Genomic DNA, 16511 nt, shown 5'->3' with positions numbered 1-16511 from the left:
CCTTTAATAATCTTATACGTTTCGAGAAGATCCCCTCTCATCCTTCTAAATTCCAGTGTATACAAGCCTAGTCGCTCCAGTCTTTCAACACATGACAGTCCCGCCATTCCGGGAATTAACCTAGTCTCCAAAGTACAGTAACTAAAGTAAAGTAACACGGACTAATGGTTCACTGCTGTGACTCACGGTCTCTTGGTAAACACTTCAGCTGACTGAGAGAAGAAACAAGTTCCTGTCTGGCACACACAGCACACTGTGTACTTTGTGCTGTGGAGTTCACCGTGCTGGTACCATTGTAATATTTATTATTTCAATTAGTTTTCTTTCTAGCGTGCCACAGTTTCAAAGTTCCCAATTTGTTCTTCCCTTCTTGCTTTAATAACCCCCCGCCCGCCTACGTCCTCAGAAGGCTTAGGAACTTCGACTTGTCTCCAACAACTCGCACCAACTTCTACAGATGCGCCATCCAAAGCATTTTACCGGGTTTTCTCCGGGTGCTCCAGTTTCCGCCCACAGGATAAAGGGTCCATCCCACTGGAGTAGACCTCTGCTCCTATAAAGGCTCCCACTGCCAACACGTACAAAACTGCCATAACTAGCTCTGCCCAGCCGATACGTAAGCATAGCATTAACCCTATAGTGTCCAAACTACAACAGGACACAAGGTAATAATAATAATATGCAAAAATAACTAATTAGAGGCAGGAAACATGTTCCCAATGTTGGGGGAGTCCAGAACAAGGGGCCACAGTTTAAGAATAAGGGGTAGGCCATTTAGAACGGAGATGAGGAAGAACTTTTTCATTCAGAGAGTGGTGAAGGTGTGGAATTCTCTGCCTCAGAAGGCAGTGGAGGCCAGTTCGTTGGATGCTTTCAAGAGAGAGCTGGATAGAGCTCTTAAGGATAGCGGAGTGAGGGGGTATGGGGAGAAGGCAGGAACGGGGTACTGATTGAGAGTGATCAGCCATGATCGCATTGAATGGCGGTGCTGGCTCGAAGGGCTGAATGGCCTCCTCCTGCACCTATTGTCTATTGTCTATTGTCTAAACGCAAACATGGTTCCTAAACTCCCCAATGCCAGCAGTTTTTGGTCACCCTGCTAAAGGAAAGATGCTGCTAAGCTGGAAAGAGTGCAAATTTACAAAGATGTTGCCAGGATTTGAGGGACTGAGCGGAAGGGGGAGGTTGGGCAGGCTAGGGCTTTTTTTCCTTGGAGCGCAGGAGGCTGAGGATAGAGAAGTGTATATAGAGAAATATGTTATTGAGTGAAAGAGAAAGGGGTAGGTGCACAGAGCATGGGCATCAAAAACCAGAGGACATGGGTTTAAGGTGAGGGGGGAATGATTTATCAGGAGCCCGAGCAGTAACTTTTTCACACAGAGAGTGGTGGGTGTATGGAACAAGCTGCCAGACGAGGCAGGTACTACCACACCATTTAAGAACAAGGGATGGGCAATTTAGGACTGAGATGAGGCACATTTTTTTCCGCTCAGAAAGTTGTGAATCTGTGGAAGTCTCTGCCACAGAACGCAGTGGAGGCCAATTCACTGGATGTTTTCAAGAGAGAGTTAGATTTAGCTCTTAGAATCAAGGGATATGGGAAAAAGCAGGAACGGGGTACTGATTCTGGATGATCAGCCATGATCATATTGAATGGCGGTGCTGGCTCGAAGGGCTGAATGGCCTACTCCTGCACCTATTTTTAATGCTTCCATGTTTTTATGTTAAGAGATGTTTGGATAGGTACATGGATAGGGTAGGTTTAGAGGGATATGGGCCAAGCGTGGGCAGGTGGGACTAGTGTAGATGGGGCATGTTGGCCAGCGTTGGTATGTTGGGCCGAAGGGCCTGTTTCCACATTGTATGATTCTCATGTGAAAGGCCTGGATAGAGTGGAAGTGGAGAGGATGTTTCCATTAGTGGGAGAGTCCAGGATCGGAGGCCACAGCCTCTGAATAAAAGGAAGTACCTTTAGAAAAGAGATTAGAAGATGGTGAATCTATAGAATTCATTGCCACAGACGGCTGTGGTGGCTCAGTCATTGGAGATTTTTCAGGTGGAGATTCAGTGATTCGTGATTAGTACGGGTGTCAGGGGTTATGGAGAGAAGGCAGGAGAATGGGGTTATAGACAATAGACAATAGGCGCAGGAGGAGGCCATTCAGGTTGAGAGGGAACGAAAGACCAGCCATGATTGAATGGTGGAGTAGACTGCTCCTATAACCTATGAACTTTTGACTCTAATTATTAAGTTTCTACTGAGGGATTTTAAACTAAACTAGACCAAGTGGACCCGTTGAGCCCAAACATCTCTTGCATTGGTGCAGCACCCTCTCCTTCCCCTCTCCTCCCTCCCACCCTCTCCCTCCCTGCTCCCCCCTCCCTTCCCCCTCCTCTCTCCCTCCTCCCCCTCTCCCCCTCCCCCCTCACCTCCCCCCTCCCCCTCCCCCTCTCTCTCCCTCCCCTTCCCCCTCCATTACCCCTCCCCCCTTACCCTCCCCCCTTCCTCTCCCCCCCACTCCACCCCCATCAACTTCCCCTATCCTCCCACCTCCCCCTCCCTCCCTCCCCCTCCCTCTAACCCCCTCCCCCCTCTCTCTCCCTCTCCTCCCCCTCCCTCCACCCTCTCCCTTCCCCTCCCCCTCCCATTCCCCTCCCCCCCTTCCCCTCCCACTTCCTCTCCCCCCACTCCATCCCCCTCAACCCTACTTATCCTCCCACCTCCCCCCTCCCCCCCTCCCCCCCCTCCCTCCACTCCCCTCCCTCCCTAGGAGATAGATTTAAACTTTAAAATGTGAATGACTTTAAAAATATAACACAGATTTAAATGAAACTCCTTCCATTAGCACCACAGGGACGACGGTGAGTAAGGTGGGCCAAAGTTGTCGCGCTATCGTTTACCGTTTTGGCTGTAGTTCAGGAACAAACAAACAAACAAACAAACGAGAGTTTTAGTATATAGATAATGGGAAGTCAGAGTAGAGAAAGGCTCGAGGGAATGATATTAAAATGGGAACTGATAAACAGACTGTGAGAGGGAGTTCATATCTCAGAGTAAATCAACACAGAGGGCCAGAGGTTACAAAAATAATAAAAAGATAAAACTTAAAGGCTCTGTATCTGAATGCATTTGGCATAACAAATGATGAACTGAGAGCCCACATAACAATACGTGTGATCTGATGGCCTCTGCTGATGGACTCTGCAACACAGCATAGTTTTGGAGTGGAATATCATGACGATATTGGGGAAGAGAAGGAAACTAGGGAAATATTGGGCGTCACGGTGGCGCAGCGGTAGAGTCGCTGCTTTACAGCGCCAGAGACCCCTGCTTGATAGAAACATAGAAACATAGAAAATAGGTGCAGGAGTAGGCCATTCGGCCCTTCGAGCCTGCACCGCCATTCAATATGATCATGGCTGATCATCCAACTCAGTATCCCGTACCTGCCTTCTCTCCATACCCCCTGATCCCTTTAGCCACAAGGGCCACATCTAACTCCCTCTTAAATATAGCCAATGAACTGGCCTCAACCACCTTCTGTGGTAGAGAATTCCACAGACTCACCACTCTCTGTGTGAAGTAATGTTTTCTTATCTCGGTCCTAAAAGACTTCCCCCTTAACCTTAAGCTGTGACCCCTGGTTCTGGACTTCCCCAACATCAGGAACAATCTTCCCGCATCTAGCCTCTCCAACCCCTTAAGAATTTTAAATGTTTCAATAAGATCCCCCTCAGTCTTCTAAATTCCAGCGATCCTGACAATAGGTGCTTGTTTGTTTATTTATATTTTATTTCGAACATGTAAAACAAAAAAAATAAAAACAAAACAAACTAACGCTAAAATGAGATGAACGATAAACCTATACACAACTCAATGGATAAATTCTCATAAACAACACAAATAAAATCTTACATGTTCGAAAAGGAGTAGGAGGAAGTATACACTTATTTATTCCTACCCCATCTCTGCTACTCATCAATTAGGCCATAGTTTAAGAATAAGGGGTAGGCCATTTAGAACGGAAATGAGGAAGAACTTTTTCAGTCAGAGAGTGGTGAAGGTGTGGAATTCTCTGCCTCAGAAGGCAGATGCTTTCAAGAGAGAGCTGGATAGAGCTCTTAAGGATAGCAGAGTGAGGGGGTATGGGGAGAAGGCAGGAACGGGGTACTGATTGAGAGTGATCAGCCATGATCGCATTGAATGGCGGTGCTGGCTCGAAGGGCTGAATGGCCTACTCCTGCACCTATTGTCTATTGGCTAATTCACAAACTTTATCTCATCTATATATATATATATATATATATATATATATATATATATATATATATATATATATATATATATATATATATATATATAGATGAGATAAAGTTTGTGAATGTGTGTATGTATACACAAACACAAACATATACATACATACACACATACACACATACATACATACATACATACACACATACACACATACATACATACATACTTCATACATACATACATACATACATACATACATACATACATACATACATACATACATACATACATACATACATACATACATACATACATACATACATACATACATACATACATACATACATGCATATATTCACATATATGCACACAGGCAAACATACATATATGCAGTTCATAAACAATTATCCAAATTCTATGTACATGGCGACTATCACACTGTGTCAATAAACTAAAACGTAACCGTCATCACGGTTGTCTGTACGGAGCTTGTGACCACGACCGCGTGACCGCGTGGGTTTTCTCTGGGTGCTCCGGTTTCCTCCCAAATTCCAAAGAAATGCAGGTGTGTAGGTTAATTGGCTTCTGTAAATTAGTCCCTAGCATGTAGGATGGAACTAGTTTGTGGGCAATAGCTGGTTGTGGCAGACTCGGTGTGCCGAAGGGCCTGTTTCCACGTTGTATCTCTAAACTGAACTAAACCAAACTAAGCTAAGAGAGTTGGTGAGACCACATCTGGAGTATTGTGTGCAGTTTTGGTCTCCTAATTTGAGGAAGGCCATCCTTGCTATTGAGGCAGTGCAGCGTAGGTTCACGAGGTTAATCCCAGGATGGCGGGACTGTCATATGAGAAAAGATTGGAAAGACTGGGCTTGTATTCACCGGAGTTTAGAAGGATGAGAGGGGATCTTATAGAGACGTATGAAATTATAAAAGGACTGGACAAACTAGATGCATGTTCCCAATGTTGGGGGAGTCCAGAACCAGGGGCCACAGTCTAAGAATAAAGGGGAGGCCATTTAAAACTGAGATGAGAAAGAACCTTTTCACCCAGAGAGTTGTGAATTTGTGGAATTCTCTGCCACAGAAGGCAATGGAGGCTGATTCACTGGATTAATGTAAAATATAGGCCTAGTGGAATCAAGGGATATGGGGAGAAGGCAGGCACGGGTTACTGATTGTGGATGATCAGCCATGATCACAGTGAATGGTGGTGCTGGATCGAAGGGCCAAATGGCCTCCTCCTGTACCTATTTTCTATGTTTTCTATGTAAAGTGGAGGGGGTGGCAGTAAGCCGTACTGATGCGTAATGTCACAAGATAAATACCGCTTGTAACCACACAGCAGGTCACAGTATTGAGGAAGACATAACGGGAGAATGTAGAAACAAGGGATTGCAGATACTGGTTTACACAAAGGTGCTGGAGTAACTCAACGGGTCAGGCAGCATCTCTGGAGAATGTAAATAGAGTCACAGAGTCATAGAGTGATACAGTGTGGAAACAGGCCCTTTGACCCAACTTGCCCACACCGGCCAACATAGTCCCAGCTACCCTAGTCCCACTTGCCTGCTCTTGGTCCATAACCCTCCAAACCTGTCCTATCCATGCATCTGTGCGGCTGTTTCTTAAACGATCGGATAGTCCCACCCTCCCCCACCCTCCCTCCCCCCTCCCTCCCTCCCTATGAGATAGGTTTAAACTTTAAAATGGGAATAACTTTAAAAATATAACGCCGATTTCAATGATACTTCTTCCATTAACACCAAAGGGACGACGGTGAGTAAGGTGGGCCTAAAATTGTCGTGCTATCGTGTGCCGTTTTGGCTGTAGTTCAGGAACAAACAAACAAACAAACAAACAAACGAGAGTTTTAGTATATAGATATTGATGATCTGTCCAAGCAATTGAAAGCCTTTAACATTGGGTGCATGATTGGTAATACTCTAGTGAACCATATTACGTATGCAGATGGTCTTGTGGTCCTGATTCCATCTAGCACTGGTCTCCAGCAGCTCCTTGCTTTATGTTCTGTGTATGATATCAAATTATATCAAATATAATATTATATCAAATATAATGCCGTAAGAGTGTTGTTATGATCTGTAGAACCAAAGAGGATCAATGTCTAAAATTTCCTGATTTTAAATTGTCTGATAATAATGTTAGTGTCTGTAATGAGGTCAACTATCTTGGACATTTTATTACAGAACCACCCCTCCCAACCCTTCCGAATTTGGCGGAAAGTTTCCGCTTTCTTATCTCATTTACGCCATTCCGATTTCGCCTCACATTTTTCCGCGAAACAGTCGGTAATTGCAATTTGTCAATTCGGCCGCTAGAGCTCGCCAGAGGTTCCACGGGAAATCCCCCGCGCCCTGGAAGTCTCCCCGAAAATGTGGCACCTAGGCTGGGCAAGGCAGCCAATCTCGACCTCATCGGGACCTCCATGGCCGATCGGTGGGTTGAATTCGCAACCTGCGGCCGGGGCTCTGGAACTCCAGCCCAGCTGGAGCCAGCACATCTATCCCCACAGCCGACTTCCTTGGCCGGCTGGATAAACCAGCAAAGCTCTGGAACCAAGAGTGTCAGAAAATCAGTGATGGAACTGCAATAGACAATAGACAATAGACAATCGACAATAGGTGCAGGAGGAGGCCATTCGGCCCTTCGAGCCAGCACCTCCATTCAATGTGATCATGGCTGATCATTCTCAATCAGTACCCCGTTCCTGCCTTCTCCCCATACCCCCTGACTCCGTTACCCTTAAGAGCTCTATCTAGCTCTCTCTTGAATGCATTCAGAGAATTGGCCTCCACTGCCTTCTGAGGCAGAGAATTCCACAGATTCACAACTCTCTGACTGAAAAGCAATGAGTAAATATTAAATTTAAGTGCAAGATTATATGACTATATTAATTAATTAAGATGGTGTTAAAATATAAAACACAGCAGAAAAACCAGTTACCACCTTTTTGGGCTGATTATCAATTAATGTGCGAATATACTTCAACAAGTACATCCGTGTGCTTAGTCGAGTCGCATATATCAACTCTTTCCTCATAACTTAATCATACATTTTATGACCATTGTTATTTTATTCAATACCAGGAGAATTGGGATGTGTAAGGAAAAAGCAAAATAGAAAAACCAAAACAAAACAATTTTTTCTTTGTGTTGCAAAAAGTATCTCTGTTCAATAACCTTTCTATAAATAGCAGAATATACTCATGGTAGGCCTGACATTGTACATGTAGTCTAAGAACTACAGACTGTTGTAAATAATAGTCATTTTTCACACATGAATATAGCGCAACGCGTATGCGCATTTGGCCTGCATACTTTTGTTTTGCTGAAGAGTTGCATTATGCGCCTTATTATGAATTTTGATGTAAAATTCTGAATTTTGGACATCAAAATTATGAATTTGTAAAATCAAATGTTGGGAGGTCTGCAGAACAAATGACAGATGATGAGGGTATTTATAGGCAACACAGCATGATGTATGCACAAGCAAACATTCTCTTACGCAAGTTTAGTGCGTGTACGGATGGAGTGAAGATGTCTCTGCTCAGAGCATATTGTACACCAATCTATACTGCACACTTGTGGTCAAACTGTAGAAAAGCAATCTTACAGAGACTTCAAGTAGCTTATCAACAATAATGCTATGAGAATATTACTTAAGAGAGCTAGATGGTGTAGTGCAAGTGAAATATTAGTGGCTGCAGGAGTCAATACTTTACAAACTGTCTAAAGAAATCTTATGTATAAATTTATTTTCCGGATTAATGACTCTGAAAATGAAATCATCTTGGCCTTATCAAACATAAGGTTTAGCACTACCCACTACCAATCCCAGCTGTGGAGACATTGGTATAGTTGTCTTGTTGTAGGACACTGATTTTTTTTTTCATTCTTGGTTTTAAACCATGTATTGTACGTTTGTATGTAATTTACTGTGCTTTTGTAAGTCATTTACTGTGCATTTGTATGTAATGCATTGTGCTTTTGTAAGTAATTTATTCGGTAATGCCTTGTCTTTTACCTGAATCCTGAGTCATTAATAGTAAAGCAAAGTAAGTACGTAAGTAAGGATATATATATTGGAAAAATCAAATGGCAGAGGTAGCCTTGCATTAGATTGTGAAGCATTTTCATGACCGTATCCAAGGACGACACGTTCTAGAGTCACAAGAGAGAAGACTACACTCAAGCCGGTCTGATGCAGTGAGATTTCATTAATTAGTGGCCTTGTCGTGAAGGCACTAAGGTTGCAACATGCATAATACAATTGAATTTTACATTCAATGCGAGGGGGAGAGGAGTCCTTCGAAGATGAGAATTTCAATGGGTCAATGGTGCTTTATTATCACGTGTACCTGGGTACTATGAAATTCTTTTTTTGCATTCAGCTCAGTGACCATCCTGCTATGTATTAGATCCAATCATTGTAACAGTGTGAGATAGTAGTTTAGTTTAGAGATACAGCGCGGAACCAGGCCCTCCGGCCCACCAGTCCGCTCCAACCAGCGACCCCCGCACACTAACACTATCAATAGACAATAGGTGCAGGAGGAGGCCATTCGGCCATTCGAGCCAGCACCACCATTCAATATGATCATGGCTGATCATTCTCAATCAGTACCCCGTTCCTGCCTTCTCCCCATACCCCCTGACTCCGCTATCCTTAAGGGCTCTATCTAGTTCTCTCTTGAATGCATTCAGAGACTTGGCCTCCACTGCCTTCTGAGGCAGAGAATTCCACACCCACTGGGGACAATTTTTACATTTATAACCAAAGCCAATTAACCTACAAACCTGTGCGTCTTTGGAGTGTGCGAGGAAAACGGGAGCACGGGGAGAACGTACAAACTCCGTACAGACGGCACCCATAGACAGGATCAAACCCGGGTCTCTAGCGCTATAAGGCAGCAGCTCTACCACTACGCCACCGTGCCGCTCTCAGACTGAAGCCAGCCACAAGAGTTCCATGTCTCAGGCGCCATCTTGTACCCGTCAAGTCCAACATTTCAAAAAAGGAGTTAGAGTCTTAACTTGGCCATAAAGGCCCGTGGTCCTGACGATAGCACTGGGTGGGAGTTGCGGGGGTCGGCCTGGCCAGACAATGTTGTCGGTGTCTTCCACCGCTGCACTGCCACTCCGTGCTGGAGCAGGCAACGTCCGATCCCCGTGCTTGGCCTCTTGGATTTGGACCTGATTTAATTGAGCTCCAGGCTGCTGCAGGGCCTCCAGCGGCCGGCTCCGCCGACTCGACCCACTCCAACACTTCCTCGACCTCGGCCCTTTAAATCTAAATGAGGGCAACTCGGGAAACATTAAAGTAGAGCAGCTAAAGTGAACTCAGAATAAAAGGACGTACTTTTTGAATATCTCACTCCCAAATAAGGGACAAGGTGATGTCACCGCTCCGCGCCCCACACGACCTCACCCAGCCAGCGGCCACGTGCTCCCGCTCCACCAATGGCGGCAGCCCGGGCCAGGAGGCGGGTTACTAAGCAACCTCCATTAGGCAGCGCCCGGGCCTCTGGACCTACAGCGGCCCGTGGCCTACAGTGTCTGGGCCTACACTGTCGAGGCCTACAGTAGCCCCTGGGCCTACAGTGTCCGGGCCTAAAGCGCTCCCCGAGCCTAGTACGGGACAAGGGCGGTCCCGTACGGGAAAAACCAATTTAGCCCAAAATACAGGATGTCCCGGCTAATACGTAAGGAGCAAATATGTAAGGAGATAGCAGATATTAGTAGTAAGCACAGAGTAGTGATTGTGGGTGATTTCAATTTTCCGTACATAGACTGGGAATCACATTCTGTTAAAGGGCTGGATGGTTTGGAGTTTGTAAAATGTGTGCAGGATAGTTTTTTGCAGCAATACGTAGAGGTACCTACCAGAGAAGGGGCAGTGTTGGACCTCCTGTTGGGAAATGAGATGGGTCAGGTGACGGAGGTATGTGTTGAGGAGCACTTTGGGCCTAGTGATCACAATGCCATTAGTTTCAATATAATTATGGAGAAGGTCAAATCTGGACCAAGGGTTGAGATTTTGGATTGGAGAAAGGCTAATTTTGAGGAGATGAGAAAGGATTTAAAAGGAGTGAAATGGGACATTTTGTTTTATGAAAAGGATATAATAGAGAAATGGAAGATATTTAAAGGTGAAATTTTGAGAGTACAGAGTCTTTATGTCCCTGTTCGGTGGAAAGGAAAGAATAATAATTTGAAAGAGCCGTGGTTTTCCAGGGAAATTGGACACTTGGTTCGGAAAAAGAGGGAGATATACAATAAATATAAGCGGCAGGGAGTAAATGAGGTTCTTGAGGAATATAAAGAATGTAAAAGGAATCTTAAGAAGGAAATTAGAAAAGCGAAAAAAAGATATGAGGTTGCTTTGGCAAGTGATGTAAAAGTAAACCCCAAGGGGTTCTACAGATATGTCAATAGCAAAAGGATAGCGAGGGATAAAATTGGTCCATTAGAGAGTCAGAGTGGACAGCTATGTGCTGAGCCGGAAGAAATGGGGGAGATATTAAACAATTTCTTTTCTTCGGTATTCACCGAGGAGAAGGATATTGAATTATGTGAGGTAAGCGAAACAAGTAGAGTAGTGATGGAAATTATGATGATCAAAGAAGAGGAGGTACGGACACTTTTGAAAAATATAAAAGTGGATAAGTCTCCAGGCCCTGATAGGATATTCCCTAGGACATTGAGGGAAGTTAGTGCAGAAATAGCAGGGGCTATGACGGAAATATTTCAAACGTCATTAGAAACGGGGATGGTGCCGGAAGATTGGCGCATTGCGCATGTTGTGCCTTTGTTTAAAAAAGGTTCTAAAAGTAAACCTAGCAATTATAGACCTGTTAGTTTGACGTCTGTGGTGGGAAAATTAATGGAAAAGATACTTAGGGACAATATATATAATTATATGGATAAACAAGGCCTGATCAGAAACAGTCAACATGGATTTGTGCCTGGAAGGTCATGTTTGACTAATCTTCTTGAATTTTTTGAAGAGGTTACCAGGGAAATTGATAAGGGCAAGGATGTGGATGTTGTCTATATGGACTTCAGTAAGGCATTTGACAAGGTTCCACATGGTAGGTTGATTAAGAAGGTTAAATCGTTGGGTATTAATAGTGAGGTTGCAAGATGGATTCAACAATGGCTGAATGGGAGATACCAGAGGGTAATGGTTGACAACTGTATGTCAGGTTGGAGGCCAGTGTCTAGTGGAATACCCCAAGGATCTGTGTTGGCTCCACTGTTGTTTGTCATTTACATTAATGATCTGGATGATGATGTGGCAAATTGGATTAGTAAATATGCAAATGATACTAAGATAGGTGGTGTAGTTAATAATGAAGTAGAGTTTCAAAGTCTACAGAGAGACTTGGGCCTTTTGGAAGGGTGGGCTGAAAGATGGCAGATGGAGTTTAATGCTGATAAGTGTGAGGTGCTGCATTTTGGTAGGACAAATCAAAATAGAACGTACAGGGTAAATGGTAGGGAATTGAGGAATGCAGTGGAACAGAGGAATCTGGGAATAACTGTGCATTGTTCCCTGAAGGTGGAATCTCATGTGGATAGGGTGGTGAAGAAGGCGTTTGGTATGCTTGCCTTTATAAATCAGAGCATCGAATATAGACAATAGACAATAGACAATAGGTGCAGGAGTAGGCCATTCAGCCCTTCGAGCCAGCACCACCATTCAATGCGATCATGGCTGATCACTCTCAATCAGTAACCCGTTCCTGCCTTCTCCCCATACCCCCTCACTCCGCTACCCTTAAGAGCTCTATCCAGCTCTCTCTTGAAAGCATCCAACGACCTGGCCTCCACTGCCTTCTGAGGCAGAGAATTCCACACCTTCACCACTCTCTGACTGAAAAAGTTCTTCCTCATCTCCGTTCTAAATGGCCTACCCCTTATTCTTAAACTGTGGCCCCTTGTTCTGGACTCCCCCAACATTGGGAACATGTTTCCTGCCTCTAATGTGTCCAATCCCCTAATTATCTTATATGTTTCAATAAGATCCCCCCTCATCCTTCTAAATTCCAGTGTATACAAGCCCAATCGCTCCAGCCTTTCAACATACGACAGTCCCGCCATTCCGGGAATTAACCTAGTGAACCTACGCTGCACGCCCTCCATAGCAAGAATATCCTTCCTCAAATTTGGAGACCAAAACTGCACACAGTACTCCAGGTGCGGTCTCACCAGGGCCCGGTACAACTGTAGAAGGACCTCTTTGCTCCTATACTCAACTCCTCTTGTTATGAAGGCCAACATTCCATTGGCTTTCTTCACTGCCTGCTGTACCTGCATGCTTCCTTTCATTGACTGATGCACTAGGACACCCAGATCTCGTTGAACTCCCCCTCCTCCTAACTTGACACCATTCAGATAATAATCTGCCTTTCTATTCTTACTTCCAAAGTGAATAACCTCACACCTCATATAGAAGTTGGGATGTAATGTTAAAATTGTACAGGACATTTGTGAGGCCGAATCTGGAGTATGGTGTGCAGTTCTGGTCGCCAAATTATAGGAAGGATGTAGACAAAATGGAGAGGGTACAGAGGAGATTTACTAGAATGTTGCCTGGGTTTCAGCACTTAAGCTACAGAGAGAGGTTGAACAGGTTGGGTCTTTATTCTTTGGAGCGTAGAAGGTTGACGGGGGACTTGATAGAGGTTTTTAAAATTTTAAGAGGGACGGACAGAGTTGACGTGGGTAGGCTTTTCCCCTTGAGAGTGGGGAAGATTCCAACAAGGAGACATAACTTTAGAATTGAGGGACAAAAGTTTAGGGGTAACATGAGGGGTAATTTCTTTACTCAGAGGGTGGTGGCTGTATGGAATGGGCTTCCGGTGGAAGTGGTGGAGGCAGGCTCGATTTTATTATTTAAGAGTAAATTGGATAGGTATATGGATGAGAGGGGATTGGAGGGTTATGGTCTGAGAGCAGGTAGATGAGACTAGGTCAGGGAGAGTGGTCGGCGTGGACTGGTAGGGCCGAACGGGCCTGTTTCCGTGCTGTAGTTGTTATATGGTTATACGGGACAGTTGGCAACCCTACTTTTGAAAGGAGATGTCAGAGGGTGGTAGGTTTGTGAAATTCACTGTCACAGAAGGCTGTGGAGGCCAAGCCTTTGGGTATTGTTAAGGTGGAGTTTGATAGATTCTTGATTATTACGGGTGACAGGGGTTATGGGGAGAAGGACGGAGAATGGGGTTGAGAGGGAAAGATGTTGGCCGGTGTGGGCGAGTTGAGCCGACGGGCCTGTGTCACTCTGTGACTCCATGACTCAATACAAGTAGTTATTGAGAATGTAATGCAAACCCTCCCACTGAATCTTCTTGTAGACACCTTCAGCAAACATCATGACTGACATTTCCCCTCAACTCACTGTTCTTTGAACTGTTTTTCCATCACCCAGGTTGCCATTCCCATTGAGGATGTTCAGAAAACACATCTTCGCTTCACTTTCAAGCACAGATCATCTTCTGATTGTAAGTAGATTTAATGTTTTATCCTTGCAAGAGGCAGGGTGGGAACAAATGTGGTCCAGATAACTGTGGGAGTCCCGTGTGTGTATGTCCTGAATTGCTTTGAGTTCTTCGTTTTCTGGACGACACAGTGGTGCAGCAGTAAAAACACAGAAACATAGAAACATAGAAAATAGATGCAGGAGGAGGCCATTTGTCCCTTCGAGCCAGCTGATCATGGCTGATCATCCACAATCAGTAACCCGTGCCTGCCTTCTCCCCATATCCCTTGATTCCGCTAGCCCCTAGAGCTCTATCTAACTCTCTTTTAAATTCATCCACTGAATTGGCCTCCACTGCCAATAGACAATAGACAATTGGTGCAGGAGGAGGCCCTTTGAGCCAGCACCGCCATTCAATGTGATCGTGGCTGATCATTCTCAATCAGTACCCCGTTCCTGCCTTCTCCCCATACCCCCTGACTCCGCTATCCTTAAGAGCTCTATCTAGCTCTCTCTTGAATGCATTCAGAGAATTGGCCTCCACTGCCTTCTGAGGCAGAGAATTCCACAGATCAGCCATGACTGAATGGCGTAGACTTGATGGGCCGAAAGGCCTATTTCTTCTCCGAGAACCTACGAACTACCGACTCGACACGTTAACCTCCCCCATTTCACGTCTTTGAACTGTTTTTCCATCACCAGGAAAAAAGTTGGCCTTCATCTGCCTTTGTTGAGCACGCACCAGAATATAACTCGCTAATCATTTTCCCCTTCAATTGCATTGTCCCAGGAGCATCTATCAAGGCTAATGTGCCGTGCTGAGTATAATCACCAGACAATAATTTTTTCCCGAATAGACTGTAGAGTAATGAGAGATTTCCTCTTCAACCAAGAGTGCGAGAAATATGGAGAAAGCCAAATCATTTTTTAGGGCAGTGTACTTCAGCTCGCTGCCTCGACAAGGCCAGCAGCATAACCAAGGACGAGTCGCACCCTGGCCATTCCCTCTTCTCCTCTCTGCCATCTGGCCATTGGTTTGCAAGATAGACACAAAAAAGCTGGAGTAACTCAGCAGGTCAGACAGCATTCTGGAGAAAAAGAATAGAAACATAGAAAAAAGGTGCAGGAGTAGGCCATTCGGCCCCATCGAGCCAGCACCGCCATTCAATTCTAGGGGCTAGTGGAATCAAGGGATATGGGGAGAAGGCAGGCACGGGTAACTGATTGTGGATGATCAGCCATGATCACAATGAATGGCGGTGCTGGCTCGAAGGGCCGAATGGCCTCCTCATGCACCTACTTTCTATGTAACCTATCTATCTATCTATGTAATATGATCATGGCTGATCATCCAAAATCAGTACCCCGTTCCGGCTTTTTTCCCCATATCCCTTGATTCCTTTAGCCTTATGAGCTACATCTAACTCTCTAAGTAGGTGACGTTTCGGGTTGAGACCCCTCTTCAGAACGTCACCTATTCCTTTTCTCCAGAGATGCTGTCTGACCCACTGAGTTTCTCCTGCTTTTTGCGTCTTATCTTGGGTTTAAAGCAGCATCAGCAGTTCCTTCCTAGGCAGGTATAGACAGTTTCTTCCCAGGTGTTATCAGGCAACTGAATCACCCTACCATAACCAGAGAGCAGTGCTGAACTGCCATCCACCTCATTGGTGACCCTTGGACTATCCTTGATCGGATTTTGCTGGCTTTACCTCACATTTGGCCCCATCGAGCCTAGGTTAATACCCGGAATGGCGGGACTGTCATATGTTGAAAGACTGGAGCGACTAAACTTGTATACACTGAAATTTAGAAGGATGAGAGGGAATCTTCTCGAAACGTATGAGATTATTAAGGGGTTGGACACTTTAGAGGCAGGAAACATGTTCCCAATGTTGGGGGAGTCCAGAACAATGGGCCACAGTTTAAGAATAAGGGGCAGGCCATTTAGAACTGAGATGAGGAAAAACTTTTTCAGTCAGAGAGTTGTGAATCTGTGGAATTCTCTGCCTCAGAAGGCAGTGGAGGCCAATTCTCTGAATGCATTCAAGAGAGAGTTAGATAGAGCTCTTAAGGATAGCGGAGTCAGGGGGTATGGGGAGAAGGCAGGAACGGGGTACTGATTGAGAATGATCAGCCATGATCTCATTGAATGGCGGCGCTGGCTCGAAGGGCCGAATGGCCTCCTACTGCACCTATTGTCTATTGTCTATTTAAAAACGTTATTCCCTTATCAGGTATCTGTACACTGTAAATGGATCGATTGTAGTGATGTATTGTGTTTCTGCTGACTGGTTAGCACGCAACTGAAAGCTTTTCACTGTATCACGGTACAAGTGACAATAAACTAAGCTGATAAACTGATCTGATGAGCGTTTGATTGCACTGGGCCTGCAGTCGCTGGAGTTTAGAACGATGAGGTGGGGCCTCATTGAAACTTACTGTTGTGGTGACCGTATAATAACAGAAGCCTTATAACCTGGATAACGATCCAAAGACTTTATTAACTACATAGCAAGCACGACCTCACGCCTGCACGTTCCACTTACACCAACCCGAATCTCGCAAGCAGTGGTCACTCAAAAGCTAATGGGGCGTAACTACAAAAGCATTACGCATAACATGAGTGACACCATTACACTAATCTACATTCCCCCCTTAAAGAATCAACAGCGATACAGACCTATAAACTAAGCACTTCTTGTATAACAATCGATGACAAACTGGATGGTGTCAGAAGTGGGATAAC

At 45.0% G+C, this 16511-nt stretch overlaps 1 protein-coding gene across 1 annotated transcript in view; it reads left to right on the top strand.

Annotated features, from left to right (window-relative positions):
* LOC144598346 (dedicator of cytokinesis protein 2-like) overlaps positions 1 to 16511 on the top strand; it is an 894447-nt gene that overhangs the window by 194891 nt on the left and 683045 nt on the right. Inside the window, exon 16 of the mRNA XM_078408406.1 lies at positions 13715 to 13787. Within this exon, the coding sequence (XP_078264532.1) occupies positions 13715 to 13787 (73 nt within the window). The remainder of the gene's footprint in view (positions 1 to 13714; positions 13788 to 16511) is intronic.

This window comes from Rhinoraja longicauda, chromosome 1 (genome assembly GCF_053455715.1).
Source record: "Rhinoraja longicauda isolate Sanriku21f chromosome 1, sRhiLon1.1, whole genome shotgun sequence".
In the NCBI taxonomy this organism is placed as follows: Eukaryota; Metazoa; Chordata; class Chondrichthyes; order Rajiformes; family Arhynchobatidae; genus Rhinoraja; species Rhinoraja longicauda.
This window is presented reverse-complemented; position numbering and strand designations above follow the sequence as displayed.